Source organism: Geotrypetes seraphini, chromosome 9 (genome assembly GCF_902459505.1).
Source record: "Geotrypetes seraphini chromosome 9, aGeoSer1.1, whole genome shotgun sequence".
NCBI lineage: Eukaryota > Metazoa > Chordata > Amphibia > Gymnophiona > Dermophiidae > Geotrypetes > Geotrypetes seraphini.
In genome coordinates this window covers 47600282-47615469 of record NC_047092.1, presented here as the reverse complement: position 1 = coordinate 47615469, position 15188 = coordinate 47600282, and the positions used below count along the sequence as shown (strand labels likewise).

The window sequence follows — 15188 nt, the reverse complement described above, 5'->3', positions numbered from 1 at the left end:
GTCTTTGTTGGCAATCCTAGCTGTCAATGGGATTTGTAGAACATAAGAACATAAGAATAGCCTTACTGGGTCAGACCAATGGTCCATTAAGCCCAGTAGCCTGTTCTCACAGTGGCCAATCCAGGTCACCAGAACTTAGCCAAAACCCAAGGAGTAGCAGCATTCCATGCTACCCATCCAGGGCAAGCAGTGACGTCCCTCATGTCTTTCTCAATAACAGACTAAGGACTTTTCCTCCAGGAAATTGTCCAAATCTTTCTTAAAACCAGCTACACTATCCGCTTTTACCACAACCTCTGGCAATGCAATTAACTATTCTCTGAGTGAAAAAAAATTTCCTCCTATTGGTTTTAAAAGTATTTTCCTGTAACTCCCTGTAATTTCTCCAGCACCACAGCTTGAAGGCATCAATTTTTCTTCTATCTGCTTTTGTGAGTGTCCATGTCTCACAGCCATGTCATGATTGGGAACACAATGGCAGTGATCAGTCTTTGTTTGGTGGTGTCTAAGACATCCTTGCACTTCCCTATTTGGTCCATGCTCACCAGCCAACTGATTAACCATTCCCTTTAACTGTATCCATGACATCCTGTTTGTCTGTCTTGTCTATTTAGATTGTAAGCTGTTTCGAGCAGAGACTGGCTTCTTTGTGGCTCTGTACAGCACTGCGTATGTCTGGTAGTGTAATGGAAATAATTAATTGTAATAGTAGTAGTAAAATGCTAATTATTGGTGCTAATTAAGGGTAAATGCTAAGAAGCTCATAGGTATAAAATAAGCTTCTTAGCAATTATTGTTTACTAATTCTGTTAGCAAATGCTAAGCTTCAGTAAAGGGCTCCTAAATTTGATTGTTATCTCATGGCAACTACAAACCCTTATTGCAAGTTAGTAAATAGGCCAAATAGGTGTGCTAATCCTATTGACTGAGTTTAATTCTCAGATTGCCCCAGCTGAGAAGGGGTTGCAACTTCCTCAACAAATGTAAACAACTGGCTTCTTTGTGGCTCTGTACAGCACTGCGTATGTCTGGTAGTGTAATGGAAATAATTAATTGTAATAGTAGTAGTAAAATGCTAATTATTGGTGCTAATTAAGGGTAAATGCTAAGAAGCTCATAGGTATAAAATAAGCTTCTTAGCAATTATTGTTTACTAATTCTGTTAGCAAATGCTAAGCTTCAGTAAAGGGCTCCTAAATTTGATTGTTATCTCATGGCAACTACAAACCCTTATTGCAACTTAGTAAATAGGCCAAATAGGTGTGCTAATCCTATTGACTGAGTTTAATTCTCAGATTGCCCCAGCTGAGAAGGGGTTGCAACTTCCTCAACAAATGTAAACAACTAAAACCTTTATATATCACGAACCTTTCTTGTGCTTCCACAGATAACATGGAGACTAAAAAAACCTCAAGACTTTAACTTCTCCCCCCAAACCAAAATTACTGAATCCCTTATACAAAAAAGAGGATCAGTCTTTCACTGATACCAAATTCTGATCTAGCGCGATTCATCTTTAAGCTGTTCTCCTTTAAACATACTGTAATCTCTTGCAACATATTTTTTTGTTCTTAGATCAATTTTTCCCAAGGTACTAGCAGCTGAATAGCATCGGTGAAGATCTATGATTTCACATACAACTACCTTGTAAACTTTTCTGAAAGGTACAGATATATACTGTATATGAAAAAGAAATAGGGTTAAATGAGAATCTTGGCAAACACCTCACTATTTTCCATTCCATTCATTCTCTCCTACCTCCGCTTTATATGATAATTCATAAATAATTTTCATGCACAGAGGATTTTTTCACATGTGTAAAAGATCTTTTTAAAAATTACTCCATGGTATACCCATGTGAAAATATGCACAGTAACAAGAAGTGACTGTGACTAACTTGTATGTGAGTTCTGGAGCCGAGTTGAAACAGAGCCCAGGCAGAGTTACGATTTATGTGCATAATTTTATAAAATATCCACAGAGTAATGTTAGGAAATTCTTTTTCAAGGAGAGGGTGGTAGATGCCTGGAATGCCCTCCCTAGGGAAGTGGTGGAGAGGAAACCGGTGATGGAATTCAAAAAAGTGTAGGATAAACATAGAGGATCTCTAATTAGAAAACGAAGGATGTAAATTAAAGAACTTAAAGGCCGGTACTGGACAGACTTGCAAGGTCTATGTCCTATATGTGATGATTTGGTGTAGGATTGGGCTGGGGAGGGCATCAATGGGAACTCCTCTAACTTAGAACAAGAGGATGTTTGTTTGCTTATCTTTAAGTCTCTTTTCTATAAGACTCCAGCATTTATATATATAAACTATTAATACCATATCACCCAAGCAGAACCTTAAGATCTAATGAGCAAAATTTATTGACCATTCCTTCACTTAAAATTATCAATACTAGACGACAGTTTATCTTTTCGGTAACTGCTCCACGGACTTGGAACGCCCCCCCAATTTACTTACGAAAAGAGCAGGATTTAGGAAAATTTAAAAGTAATCTAAAAACATTTCTTTTTAAAGATGCTTTTAATATTTAATTTAACAATTCTAAGGCCAGTGATTTTATTATATTATGTTTTGCTGTTATTTGTTTCCCTATTGTACTTTTCCTTTGTTTTGCTTTTCTTTAATGAATTGTATTTCAAACCCCTATCTTACCTTGTGTAATGAGAATAATGTATTAGTCATTTACCCAATGTTATTATTTAAAGTTTGTATTGTATTGTCTCTCATTGAATGTATTTTAAATTGTTCATCGCTTAGAAATTGATTAAGCGATTAATCAAGAGAAATATTAAACTTGAAACTTGACTTGCCAGACTTTATGGTAGATAGCCTGCAAACAGGATGGTTGGAGAGGCTGGAGTGAGCTTGGATGAAAACTTCAGCATTTGGAACCTGGGACAATACAAGGTGGACTTTACAGTCTATGACCCAGAAATATCAAAGAAGAGACAAGTCAATTTAATTATGTATTTTAATGGGTATAACTAATGGGCAGACTGGATGGATCGTTCAGGTTTTTATCTACTGTCATTTACTATGTTACTATGTAGAAATATCTTTACCTTATAGCTTTCACAAGATCTCAGCGGCTACATTCAAAACATCAATTCAGATTCTGAGATTTCCGTAGCCAGCGTCTTCATTGATCTTATAATATTTTAACTCCTCCTTTTATGTCAAAAGCATTGTACCACATAGTTTCTACAAAATCTTTCTTCAATAGAATCATAAGAAGCATAAATTTTTTTTTTTTTTTCAAAAATTACTCATCTTTAATTGATCTTTGAAGCATTTATAAAATATTGTAATGGGGCCAGGGGTAAGCCTAGCGCTGGCAACCCGGCTCCTGCCCAGGGCACAAGTATTAGCACTCTTTGGAGGACCATTCTGGAATAAGCACAGAGGGAAAAAAACTCTACACCAATAATTCACAGTTCCAAGTTTTATTATCCAGTTCACCGTTCACTGGTTCTAATACAACCACACTGGCTGATGATGCTTGGAAGGAAATTTATCACAAACAAGTCCTTGCTTCAGTCAGGAAATTAAAAAAACAAAACAAAAGACATTCCCCTTTAAACAGGGTTTCTTTCTCACAGTTCGGCTACCCTGCTTTGCACAGTTCTGGGCAGCATTCTGGTTTCAAGAACTTATATACAAGAATTTAGCTTCACTCTTTTTAGGCTTGGCACAATTATTGTATTGAGCCCACTGTGTTTTCTTCAGGAAGTTCTCCCTACCTGACTACCTGAATTATAAATACCCCCACTAACTCTTCTTATTTCTGGGCAGTGGGCTTGGAACCATCCACCCTTGTTTTAATGGTCTAAGATTCCCCTCCCATAAGTTCCCATGATCAGGGAAGTGAAAATGTCAGGTCACTGAATCCACTACGGGCTTTATTTCTCCTTTTGAGGTTAGTTAGCATTACCCATCCCCCACTCACTATGTTTTGCTTTCATACAGGGATTCTGGTTTAATTTCTGTTGCTAACCAATATTCACATTCACACAACAAACACTCATTCATTATACAGTCCATCATAAGAACCGAAATGTTTCTTTAAAGTACTTTAGACCATTTGTACAGAACAAACTTTCATTCCCTTACCCCACACAGTACCTTACTGACTCATGTTGCATTAGACATATAGTCTAGGGCTTCTGGGCTGCAGTCCATTTCATCCCCCTCAGAGACATATCCCTCTACTTCCATAAGAGACTTCACACTCTCTGAAACTGGGTCCAAGCTATCCTCTGGAGCAGCGTTTGGCCAGCCCTGCTCATAGAGCTTTTCCCTTTCAATTAGCCTCTGCTTGGAAAGCAAAGTTTTGTCAGCATGGCAGTACTGTGGGACAGGTTTCTTAGCAGAAGGCAGTAAAACAGAGCTCCTAGCCTTCCGTTCCCTGTTCTGTGAGGAACATCCTTCCCTCCAGGTTCTTGATTGCTTGTGTGTGTTCTCAACTGGCCTTGATTTAACCTGCTGTGGAAATTTCACTGGTGCTCTAACCACATTCTGCCTGTCAGCTCCACCCTTTTCCTTAACCCCTGCTGTGTCAGATTGTCTGACCAGCGGTTTAACCAGAGAATTAACAGATGGTTTATAAAAGGGATTATAGTGGCTTGGAACAGGTATTTTGTTCTTCTCTGCCATCCCTTCTCTGTTCTGCCCTGCCTGCCTGATCTTAGCACTGGGAACAGAGTTAAAGGGCTTAGGAATAGGCACATTTGCTTTAGTGGCAGGGTTTAAAGCAGGTTTTAAGCCAGTGACAGGGGTTTCTTTGTCATAATCTGCATATGCCTTTAAGTGCTCACATTTTTACCTGTAATTTCAATTTCTGCAACTTTACTCCTACTACTTTATAAAGGCACATGGAGGAATATTTTCAAAAGGACATCCAAGTCAGAATATCCCATCAAAATTTCCTTTTCAGACATATGTGAGATGGACACCTATATGCTGGAAACATCCAGCATGAATATCCATTTTACAAACTGTAATGTCCAAGTCATGAATGGAGAAAAACAAGGGACATGGATGTCTGTATGACAGTATTCTTTGAAAATGGCCACACAGATATCCATATAGAGTAGAGGGGTAGCCTAGTTATTAGTGCAGTGGACTGTGAACCAAGGGACTCAGGTTAAAATTCCACTTTAACTCTTATTTTGTAATTTGTGATCCCTCCAGGAACAAAAATATATCTACTCTGAAAGTACACCATTTCAGTTGCTTTCAGGCTTACATGTGGCTTATATATTAAGATATAGTACATATTTTTCTGTTTCTAGAGAGCTCATAATGGAAAAAATAAAGAAGGTTTGAAATGGGATTTGATACTGCCCACTTCACTAACCACTACTTTTTCAGACCTGCTGCTTCCTGCTTTGTTAAGTACCTGAAGCTTTCAGAGGCTGCTATTGACTTTTGATTTCACTTTCAGGGGAGAGGGAGGGAAACAGCAGACTGAGGGATTAAGGAGGTGTCATGCCTTATTCCCTCCATCAGACAGCTACACAATCAAGGCACCTTTTTGAACCCTGGACGTACCGGAAACAGTTCAAACTAAGGATGCCCTTCAGTAATCATTGTTGGATGATCGGATTTCAGGCCCACCCAAACCATTCCCACAACAAGCCCCCTTGATATATGGACGTACTGCAGTATTGGACCTCCCTTTTCTGCCTTTGCAAACTCAGTACTTGGACGTGTCAAGCACATGTGCATCTATTCCAACCTTTTAAGACATTCATATGCTTCAAAAACAAGTACCATAGGCACCTACACATCTTACAAAATGGGTTACAATAGGCATTTATATGGTCTCCTCACTTGGTGGTCTATTATAAAATTATTTTCTCACATGTTCAATCCATTAGGAAATAGGCAAACCAACCATATGCCTTTCCACCAATTTCTAAGTCATCCTCTCCAATAACACAGTGATTTTGTGCTAACCATTTGCTCTGTGACCTCAAAACAGGGCAGATACTGGCTACATCCCCTGCGTTTTCTGCACAGCCTTTGTACTTACTGCATAGTAATCTCTGCATTACCTGCACAGTAATGGGGAAATTTTTAAACCAGCACCTAAACTTGTCCCCTCTTTTACAAAGGTGCGCTATGCTTTTTAGCGTACGCTAAATATTATCGTGTGCTAAACACACGCTAAACGCTAATGCGTGCATGTTATCCTAGGGACACGTTAGCAGTTAGCGCATGCAACGATTAAGCCTTTGTAAAAGAGGGCCTAAGGTGCTCCAAAGTTAATTGAAGAACACCATTAGAAACTGTGAAAAATGGTGAGATAGAAGCGCCTATCAGTGCCTAAATAAAAGGCACTGGAATTGTACCTATAAGCTGCTGAATGCCAAAGTAGGCGTGGCCGACTCCAGAAGTGGCATTAGGCAGCCTAAAGTGCCTACGTAGGCGTGATTCATGCACAGATAGGCGCCAGAAATGTAGGCCCAAAAATTCCTGGCCTATATTTCTGGTGCCCATTTTTCACACAGGTGCTATTCTGAAACCTGTGCCAATGCGTGATTGGCACGCAATCGGCGGCTGCTTTTAAGGTGGCCACCAATATCGGCGCTGCTTACAGAATCCGACCCTAAGTGCAAAAGCTATTGCTATTTAGTAGAAGGAGCCATAAATTGCAAACTTTGGAATTTCATATTGGGAAAAGAAAGCATATCCTTAAGAATCAGAGCCACATCCTCTTGGACACAAATGAGCCTTCTTGCAATACGTTAAAAATTCATTCTTCAAATATAATGAAATAACTCTTAGAATCAAAACAAGCTCAAAGGTGCATGATCTGATATGCAAACAAGCTTCTTGATATAAAAACATCAATGCTTTCCTTTTTTATGAAAATCTGCCAGTTTACTTTTCTCTCTCCTGAGTGAATCTTCATATCATTAATTATAGCAAATTATAAACTTGACAATGTCTTGCCCCTTTGACTGAACATCTGTTATAAATCTTCTAGCCACTTAGAAAAGGCATCAGAGACTAAAGTCAATAAATTAGGGGAAACAAGTGCTAAAAGCATAGCATTGCATATGTTCAGACACTACAGTTTACAATGAGTTTAAAAATCCAGAATCATTCTAATGAAAAAAATGCATATTTTCAGCTACATCATATTAGCACCATGTTAAAATGAAAGTTTCTTTAATAAAGGGGATTGTGAAAAAGGCATATTGAATTAGATTCTAAGGAAAATGGATACTACAGGAAGTTGAGCAGATCACCATATTTAAAGCTTAAGGGGCTTATAATAAAAAAAAACAACTAAGGGGCTCCTTTTATTAAGCCGTGCTAGCGGGGTTAACGTTCGTGACTTTTCATCCTAAAACCTACCACCTGCTCAAGAGGAGGCGGTAGCGGCTAGCGCGGCCGGTGGTTTAGCGTGCGGTATTACGCGCATTAAACCGCTAGCGTGCCTTTGTAAAAGGAGCCCTAAAACATCCCAAAAAACTAAGTCGGTACTTGGAAGTCCTAATCGCCAGGACATAAAAGTGCCGAAAATCAAAACCCTTTTCCTAGACGTCTAGTGAGACTTTTGTCCTGTTGTGTGTCTAGAGTTCCAGGGGCCATGCTGAGAGGTGTGTTTTGGGCGGGTTTAACTTGGAAGTCTTGTGACAATAATCAAACCTTTTCCAAGACATCCTGTATGGAACTTAGACATTTGGAACTATTCCTATTTTAGGAGTATCTAAGTGCAACAAAGGTACCCAAACTGACCAGATGATCACTGGACATATTAAGGTATGACCTTCATACTCCCCCACTGCTCACTGACTGCCCTATACACCCCAAAATCTAACTGGCAGAGTACATACCTGTCTCTAGAAGAGCAGCATTTGGTATGGGAAAGCCTAGTACAGCATCAACATCTTAAGTAACTTGGTGGATGAGCTAATTCCTGTCAGTATCACTTGGTTTAAGAAAGTGAAGAGAAATGTTTTCTACAATTTAGGTTGTTCCTTTAATGGTTCTGTCGTTTTATATTTAACTATTTAATTAACCATTTAGTTCTGTAGATTGATGGATGAGCTAATGAACCATAGAGAGGAGGACCCAGGCCCATAATGCACTCTAACATACATTTATGGTGGAAAGTGTGAGTCCACCCAAAACCCTACTCTACTGCCATATAGGTGCCACCTGTAGCCATGAGAGCTATTGTGGTGGTAGATAGGTGTGGGTCTAGTAGATTTTGGGGAGTTTTGGAGGACTCACCATAAATTATAAGGGGGTTATGGTAAGATGTACTTCTGGCACCCTTTATGTGAAATTCACATCAGTGCCCTCTAAGTTGTCCCACTGCTCTGTTGGCATGCCTGTGTGGCCAGTCCATCACAATTATGGCCACTCCCAAGTCCAATGGTCTGGGTTTGTACATTTTCAACTCAGATGATTCTTTGATCAAAAATGGGGTATAAAGTTAGGCATCCTAAGGGTTGGACACCCTGTTGATCTAGATGTTCATGTAGACAATTTTAAAAACATATATTTTAGATGTCTAATGGTTAGGCTTTCAAAAATTGACATTTCTGTGCTTCCGACTCTGGACATTTAGTTGGAACATTCAAATCAGACTTTTGACATCCTTTTCAAAAATGGCCCTCCACTTGACTATAGAGCTCATTTTCAAAACAGAAAAGCATGCAAAAAGTGGCATAAAGGGGAAGATGGATGTTTTGCTTGCCAAACCCTTCTACTTTACTATTTTAAAAAACTTTTTTCTAGATGAATATCTATGCTATTCATTTGAAGTTCATCTGAATCTCAAGGGGGCATGTTTGAGGTGTAGTATGGGTAGGACTAGGGCTGGCTTATGACTGGGATGTTTTTATGCCCTAATAAAACATTTAAGAATATGTCCAGGGCATACCTATACATTTAAATCTTGCCTAGCATAAATTTCTAAGCACATTACAATATTGAATTCATAAAAACAAGACAAATCAAAAACAGTTAAACCAATATATAAAATACCACAATAAAGCAGGTATATAATCACAAAGCTAAAAATCAACTATACAAATTATTACAAAAACGAAAATCAACTTTCTGTAAGACAAGTCTTTTTTTTTCCTGCCTAAGATCTAATGGCAGATTTTTCATTAAATATGGACCAGCAATTCCTATGCTCTTACAAACATTCTAGACAATGGAACAACCACAATAGACAAGATAACTAAAGAGGACGTTATCGTGGGCTATTGTTAACTTGGGTTATTATACTGCATTAGTAGTAATTAGGTCTCATTACATAAAATGGGACTTATGCTAAAATCAAATTGGCAGCCAGTGCAATTGTTACAACACAGCATGTAGATGAACATAAGAAGATTAGAATAGCCTTACTGGGTCAGACCAATGGTCTATCTAGCCCAGTATCCCATCTTCACAGAGGCCAATCCAACTCACAAGTACCTGGTAAAAACCCAAATAGTAGCACCGATTCTGGGCATATATGTGTGTGACAGTCAGTAGGTTTCCAGTATAATGTGGTTCTTATATATTCCTCATGTAATTACACAGTGGTATTTAGAATGTGAACTTGTGTGAACTATTCTAGGTTCAGATTGATGGTAGAGTTGATGAATTTCTGATACAATTTCTTCAGGGTTTCAAGTGCATGGTTCCAGATAATAAAGATGTCATCAGTGTATCTTAAGTAGAATAGAGGCCTCTGGGCATAGAAACTGAGGGAGCATTGTTCTAAAACAGCCATTACATAAGAACATAAGAATTGCCGCTGCTGGGTCAGACCAGTGGTCCATCCTGCCCAGCAGTGCTCTATACCATTAAAATGTTGATGATTGTGGAGTCATCCTATGGTACCTATGGTAGTGCTGTTGACTTGCAAATTTAAATCCTCTTCAGATTTGAAATAGTTGTGCGTCATAATAAAGTGGTAGAGTTTAGTAGCCAGTTTAGCTATGGTAGCATCTGGATAGACCTTCCTGATGGTTTGAGTGCATCTTCATGGGGACAATTGTTATAAAGAGATTGAATAGCCATAGTTTTGGGGTAAGCATTTTTACATAAAATTCAGGTCATTGGTTAAAACTCATATTTTTGGTCTAGCATTTCCTTGAAAATATTGGGAGTAGAGTCTTCACTTTGGCAACTATTTAGATTTTAAATAGGGCTAGTCTCAGTTAGGGTGCTGGTCTTTGACCAGAGGGCCGCCGTGTGAGCGGAGTGCTTTGCATGATGGACCACTGGTCTGACCCAGCAGCAGCAATTATTATGTTCTTATGTTTTAATTTTAATTTTGGATTTTATCTTCTTTTTACTTTTCTATGTTTTAATGGTGTTCCTTTCTCTCTCTTTTTTTTTTTTATTTGTAAACTGTGCTATATCTAAACTGAAGTGCAGTCAAAAACTTTTAATAAACAAACATATTTATGCAAAATCCTTTAGGTGCTTGTTTTCAAACATACACTTACAAAGTTCCGTGGGGAGACATTTTCAATATGATGTCCAAGTCTGAATTTGGATGTTTTGGGAAAATATCCAAACATCCAGAAGAGAAAATGACCATTTTCAAATCAGAAAAATATCTATGACCATTTTCTAGATGTTTTGAGTTTAGCATGTCTATCTTTTTAGGACCATTTTCAAAAACAAAAGGTCCAAGAGAAAAATGCACAGAAACAACATAACATAATAGCAAATTTCTAGACTGCATAGCCATGAGTTCAATGCAGTTAACAAAAGATTATGCTATGAGAAAATACAGGAATAATATGATATACAGAAATCTAATTGATCAAGAATTTGAAAAAAAGAAAAGTCTTCAAGAGTTTTCTGAAATGTTCATAAGATGTGGATCTAATCAATAATGGACGGAAATCTTTATCATACTAAGCTGCTTGGTAGGAAAGACAATGCCCATGATGTTTTTTTACTTTTACAACCCTTAACTGAAGGGAACATAAATAGGGACATGAAATTTTCTACTATTCTCATGCGCCATGATAACAAATCTGTCAATGAGATATAATGGGGCAACACCAAAAGCAACTTTATAGTATAAGCATCCTAACTTAAAGATCACCCGGGATGTAGAAGCAGCCAGCATTCTTAGCAGAATGGCCTCACAGACATTTCAGCAGAGCAGAGGGGCACTGTAGGGGGCAAGGCAATGAACGTCACATAAAAAGTCCCATATATTTGTATATGTTCCCTCTAAACCAGGGGTAGGGAACTCCGGTCCTCGAGAGCCGTATTCCAGTCGGGTTTTCAGGATTTCCCCAATGAATATGCATTGAAAGCAGTGCATGCACATAGATCTCATGCATATTCATTGGGGAAATCCTGAAAACCCAACTGGAATACGGCTCTCGAGGACCGGAGTTCCCTACCCCTGCTCTAAACTGAGCACGTGAGCAATTGTTCATACATTCTAGGAGTGTCGCTCATAGATTTTACAAGATCATTCACAAAAATACTTGCAAATAAGGAAAATTGTTGGTTTTTAGAACTTATTTTCACAAGAAAAAAAATTTGAATTTATTGCTCACTTAAGAAAAAATTTGCACAAACCTGGCCAATCCTTAGAGGGAGTATTGATAGTGAGCCCTCCAAAACCTACCCAAAACGTACTGTACCCATCTATATACCATAACAGTAGCCCTTGTGCCTTATCTCATATTTACAAAGGTAGAGTAGATTTTGGGTGGGTGGTTGGGTTTTGGAGGGCTCACCATACAATATAAGTAAGTTATGGTGAGTGTATACCTGGGACTTTTTTTAAGTGTTGCTCACTGCAGTACTCCCTAAAGTGCCCCTATGCTGAGATATCTGTGTGGCCATCTAAAGTTGTCATACAGGTTGGTATATACTGTTTCTTTCACATCTTTTGATGGTGTTGCTGGGGGGGGGGGGGGGCGGTGAGCACTTGGGGTGTAAGGAGGATCTTGCCTTAATCCCTCCAGTTGTCATCTGCTCAGTTTGGGCTCCTTTTGACCCTTCTTTTTAAAACAGGTGTAGCCCCAAACATCTAAATGGTGCCCTGGACATCTTATTAAATGCTTATTATTGCAAAATGTTCAAGTCTTAAGCCCGCCCAAAACATTCCTTCAACATGCCCCTTTGGAATTTAGATGAGACAAATTGCCTAGAAAAACGACTAAAATATGGGTTTTGAAAATAGCGATTTGGATTTTATAGCAAGAAAAAACATCCAAATGCTACTCATGCCATTTTTTTGACATTTATCTCATTGGAACTTGAGCCTCAAAATAACATATGTAACTTTGTAAGTCTATGGGCTTTGAAAATGAGCCCCTTAACCTATTATAGCTCTTTATCAACAGATGGCTTTCCTTCCATTGGCCTGAAAGGGGGAAAAATGTTTCAATAAGGTCAAATATACATTACTACATTCTTTTAGACGATGAGGGCTGTGACTGAAGATGAAAAGGGTAGATGGAGAGCAAAAGTAGTCTTTCATGACGCGCTCTATTCAATTAATCATACTATGCAATATAATTTATTATGAATAAATATAAATGGCATCAATTTGAGTGCCAACCATATGTTGCCTGAAGCAAGAACAGCTTCCTTTTTGAAACTAAACTGAAGATGACCTTGTGATTTTTAAATGAAGCTGGCAGCTGAGATCAGTGGAGTATATTTTGACTGACAGAGTTGTTATATTCATGGTTTGGAGGCATGTCTGGTATATGGACTATGGCCAAGGAAGAAAAATAGAACAGCTGAGAACACTCTTCATTTCAGGTGAAAATCATGGTAAATAGAATCTACAATCCAATTACGCCTTTAACTAAAAAAAAAAAAAAAGGGCTTTCAATATGTTTGTTATGCCTTAAAAGTACATGTATTCTTTTCAGCATAAAGCAATGTGTTCGATGTGTTCTTTGCAAGCCTCTTCTCATAGCAACACAAGCAAAAACAACTATGTTTTCCCAGCAGGCAGATCCCATCTGTGTAGCATTTCAATAGTACAGTTAAAATTGTACTTAGCTTTAAATTAACCAGATCATTCAGGCAGAAATTGCTGTGCTGGGGGACACTAGCACAGAACTTGAGTCAGATAATAGAACTGAATGGCCTAGAATTATCAGAGTTTTCTCCCAATATGGGGAAAAAAATGTTGATAAATCAAATGTTGTCAGTATGATGAGTTTACCTTAAAATTAGAAAGTATAAATCTATGAATTTCTATATATTTTGTACTACTCCCCTACACAGGCAAATATGATAAACTGAAAACAGAAAACTGTTTTAACATAACATTTTTTTACAGTAATAAAATAGAGAAGTACATTCATGGAAATGTTTATGCTAATTTAACTATTGAATGAAAATTATTTTACAGTAGCCTCACTGTTTAACTCATACCCACACATTAATATATTTCAAAATGTATTCTCCTCTGCATTTCTGAACTAAATATACTCACAGTAGTACATAAAATAAACACAAAAAATTGAAACAAATAATCACAACATAAGCAGAAAAGGAAAAATAATTATAATACAGAGAAAAAGGCATTTTGATCAATATACAGTCTGCAGTAGTCAAAGTTTCTCTAAACACTGGGTACCACTGACTAGTTGAGACTTGGATATTCATTGTTGGGCCTTATCTGACGCAGATACTGAGGGCCTGATTCTCTTTAGGACACCAATCTTGGCGGGTGCCAATCATGTGTCAATCACGCATCGGCATCCTAAAGAGAATCATATCTACATTGCTGAACAGATGCCTTAAATGTAGGCATTTTGCAGGCCTACAATTAAGGCATCTGGCTCGTGCCTACAGAGACATATAGGGACACCTAAGCACACCCATTGTAGGCATCCTTCCTCAAATATATATATGTACATCCTAATTGACTGCCAGACGGTGGAAGGACGCCTACCGCCGCCTGCAATTGGGATGCGTGTTTTGAGAATCAGGCCCTGAATATCCAGGGTTGCAACGGTACTTGTAAGTTATACAGATATGGCTGATGTTCAATGCAATACCCAAATAGCTAACGAGGCAAAGTTAAAACTGTTTTTTTTTGTTGTTGTTGTTGTTCTTATATGCCCAGTTAGCTATGCAGGCATAGGCACTGATCTCTACTGGTGCATGCAAAACTCCAGGCTTCTCCCCAACTCTGTGCTCAGACTGCCTGCAACGGCTGTCTTACTGGATTTTCAGTGGTGTTGTGAGGTTAAGTGGGTTGAAAATCCAGGGATGACCTACTCACCACGATTAAACTGGTCAGGAGCATCTCCTGCCTGATTAAATTGTTCTGAAATTGACAGTATTAATTCTATTTTTCGCCCACTGTATCTGAAAATATTTTTTTTTTCTGTTAGGATAACCTCAAAACCAAGAGGACAGTGGAATAATGATCCAAGACGGTACGAGAAGAAACTATCCAAGACTGTTTTTTTTTTTTCCTTTTAGAATCAAGTATCACATGCCTAGCAGATCAGATTTTTACAATAACCTTATTACTTACCATTAAAGTTTACAGCTCTAATATAACTGAGCAGTTCTTTGCCATCAATCGTGCTCATTTTTGAACAGAGACCAGCATACCCAGAACACAGTTCTTTGTGCATGTTGTTCAGTGCATAGGCCATAGAGTAGACTGCGTCAATGACAAACTGGACTTTCCCTTCTTGCTCAAAATTGGAGTCCCTCCCGATACGTTCCAGACCTAAGAAAGTAGCAGAGTCAGTCAGTTGTTATTTGTCTCTACGCGTGTACTCCGTCATGAAAAGGAAATAAATTCAAAGTGAAAGGCAGAATTAATCCCTAGTTTTCCATCCTTCAAACAAAACAAGACAAGGTAGAATGCAGCCATCTGTTATTCCATTTAGAAGCAAGTGCACACTGTTGAGCGGTAAAATGGGAAAAAATTATTCTAGCAGACATATGAGATGAACTATGAGTGTTAAAGGAATGCATTCTGGATATGTCATTTCACCGGTCTTCAATCCGGCTTTGTGTTTTATTAGGCTGCAAGCCAGTTTAATGTGTGAGGAATTTGTTTCAAGGACCTGTCAGCCTTGTTCAGAGAAAATTTATTGAATATTATCCTGAGGTAGCATTTATTACATCTATTTTTTCAATAAACATTATTTAAACACAGTTATAAGAGTGAATATGTTTTGACACGTGCCACCGTTGC

The 15188-nt window shown here is 38.2% G+C and overlaps 1 protein-coding gene across 6 annotated transcripts in view; it reads right to left on the bottom strand.

Annotated features, from left to right (window-relative positions):
* Nucleotides 1-15188, bottom strand: part of GRM8 (glutamate metabotropic receptor 8) — a 766318-nt gene that overhangs the window by 181588 nt on the left and 569542 nt on the right. For 5 of the 6 annotated variants that reach the window (XM_033958931.1, XM_033958935.1, XM_033958936.1 and 2 more), the window contains one exon: nt 14514-14714. The exons of the other annotated variant lie outside the window; for it this stretch is intronic. In XM_033958931.1, coding sequence (XP_033814822.1) covers nt 14514-14714 — 201 coding nt within the window. The remainder of the gene's footprint in view (nt 1-14513; nt 14715-15188) is intronic. 6 annotated transcript variants of the gene reach the window in all.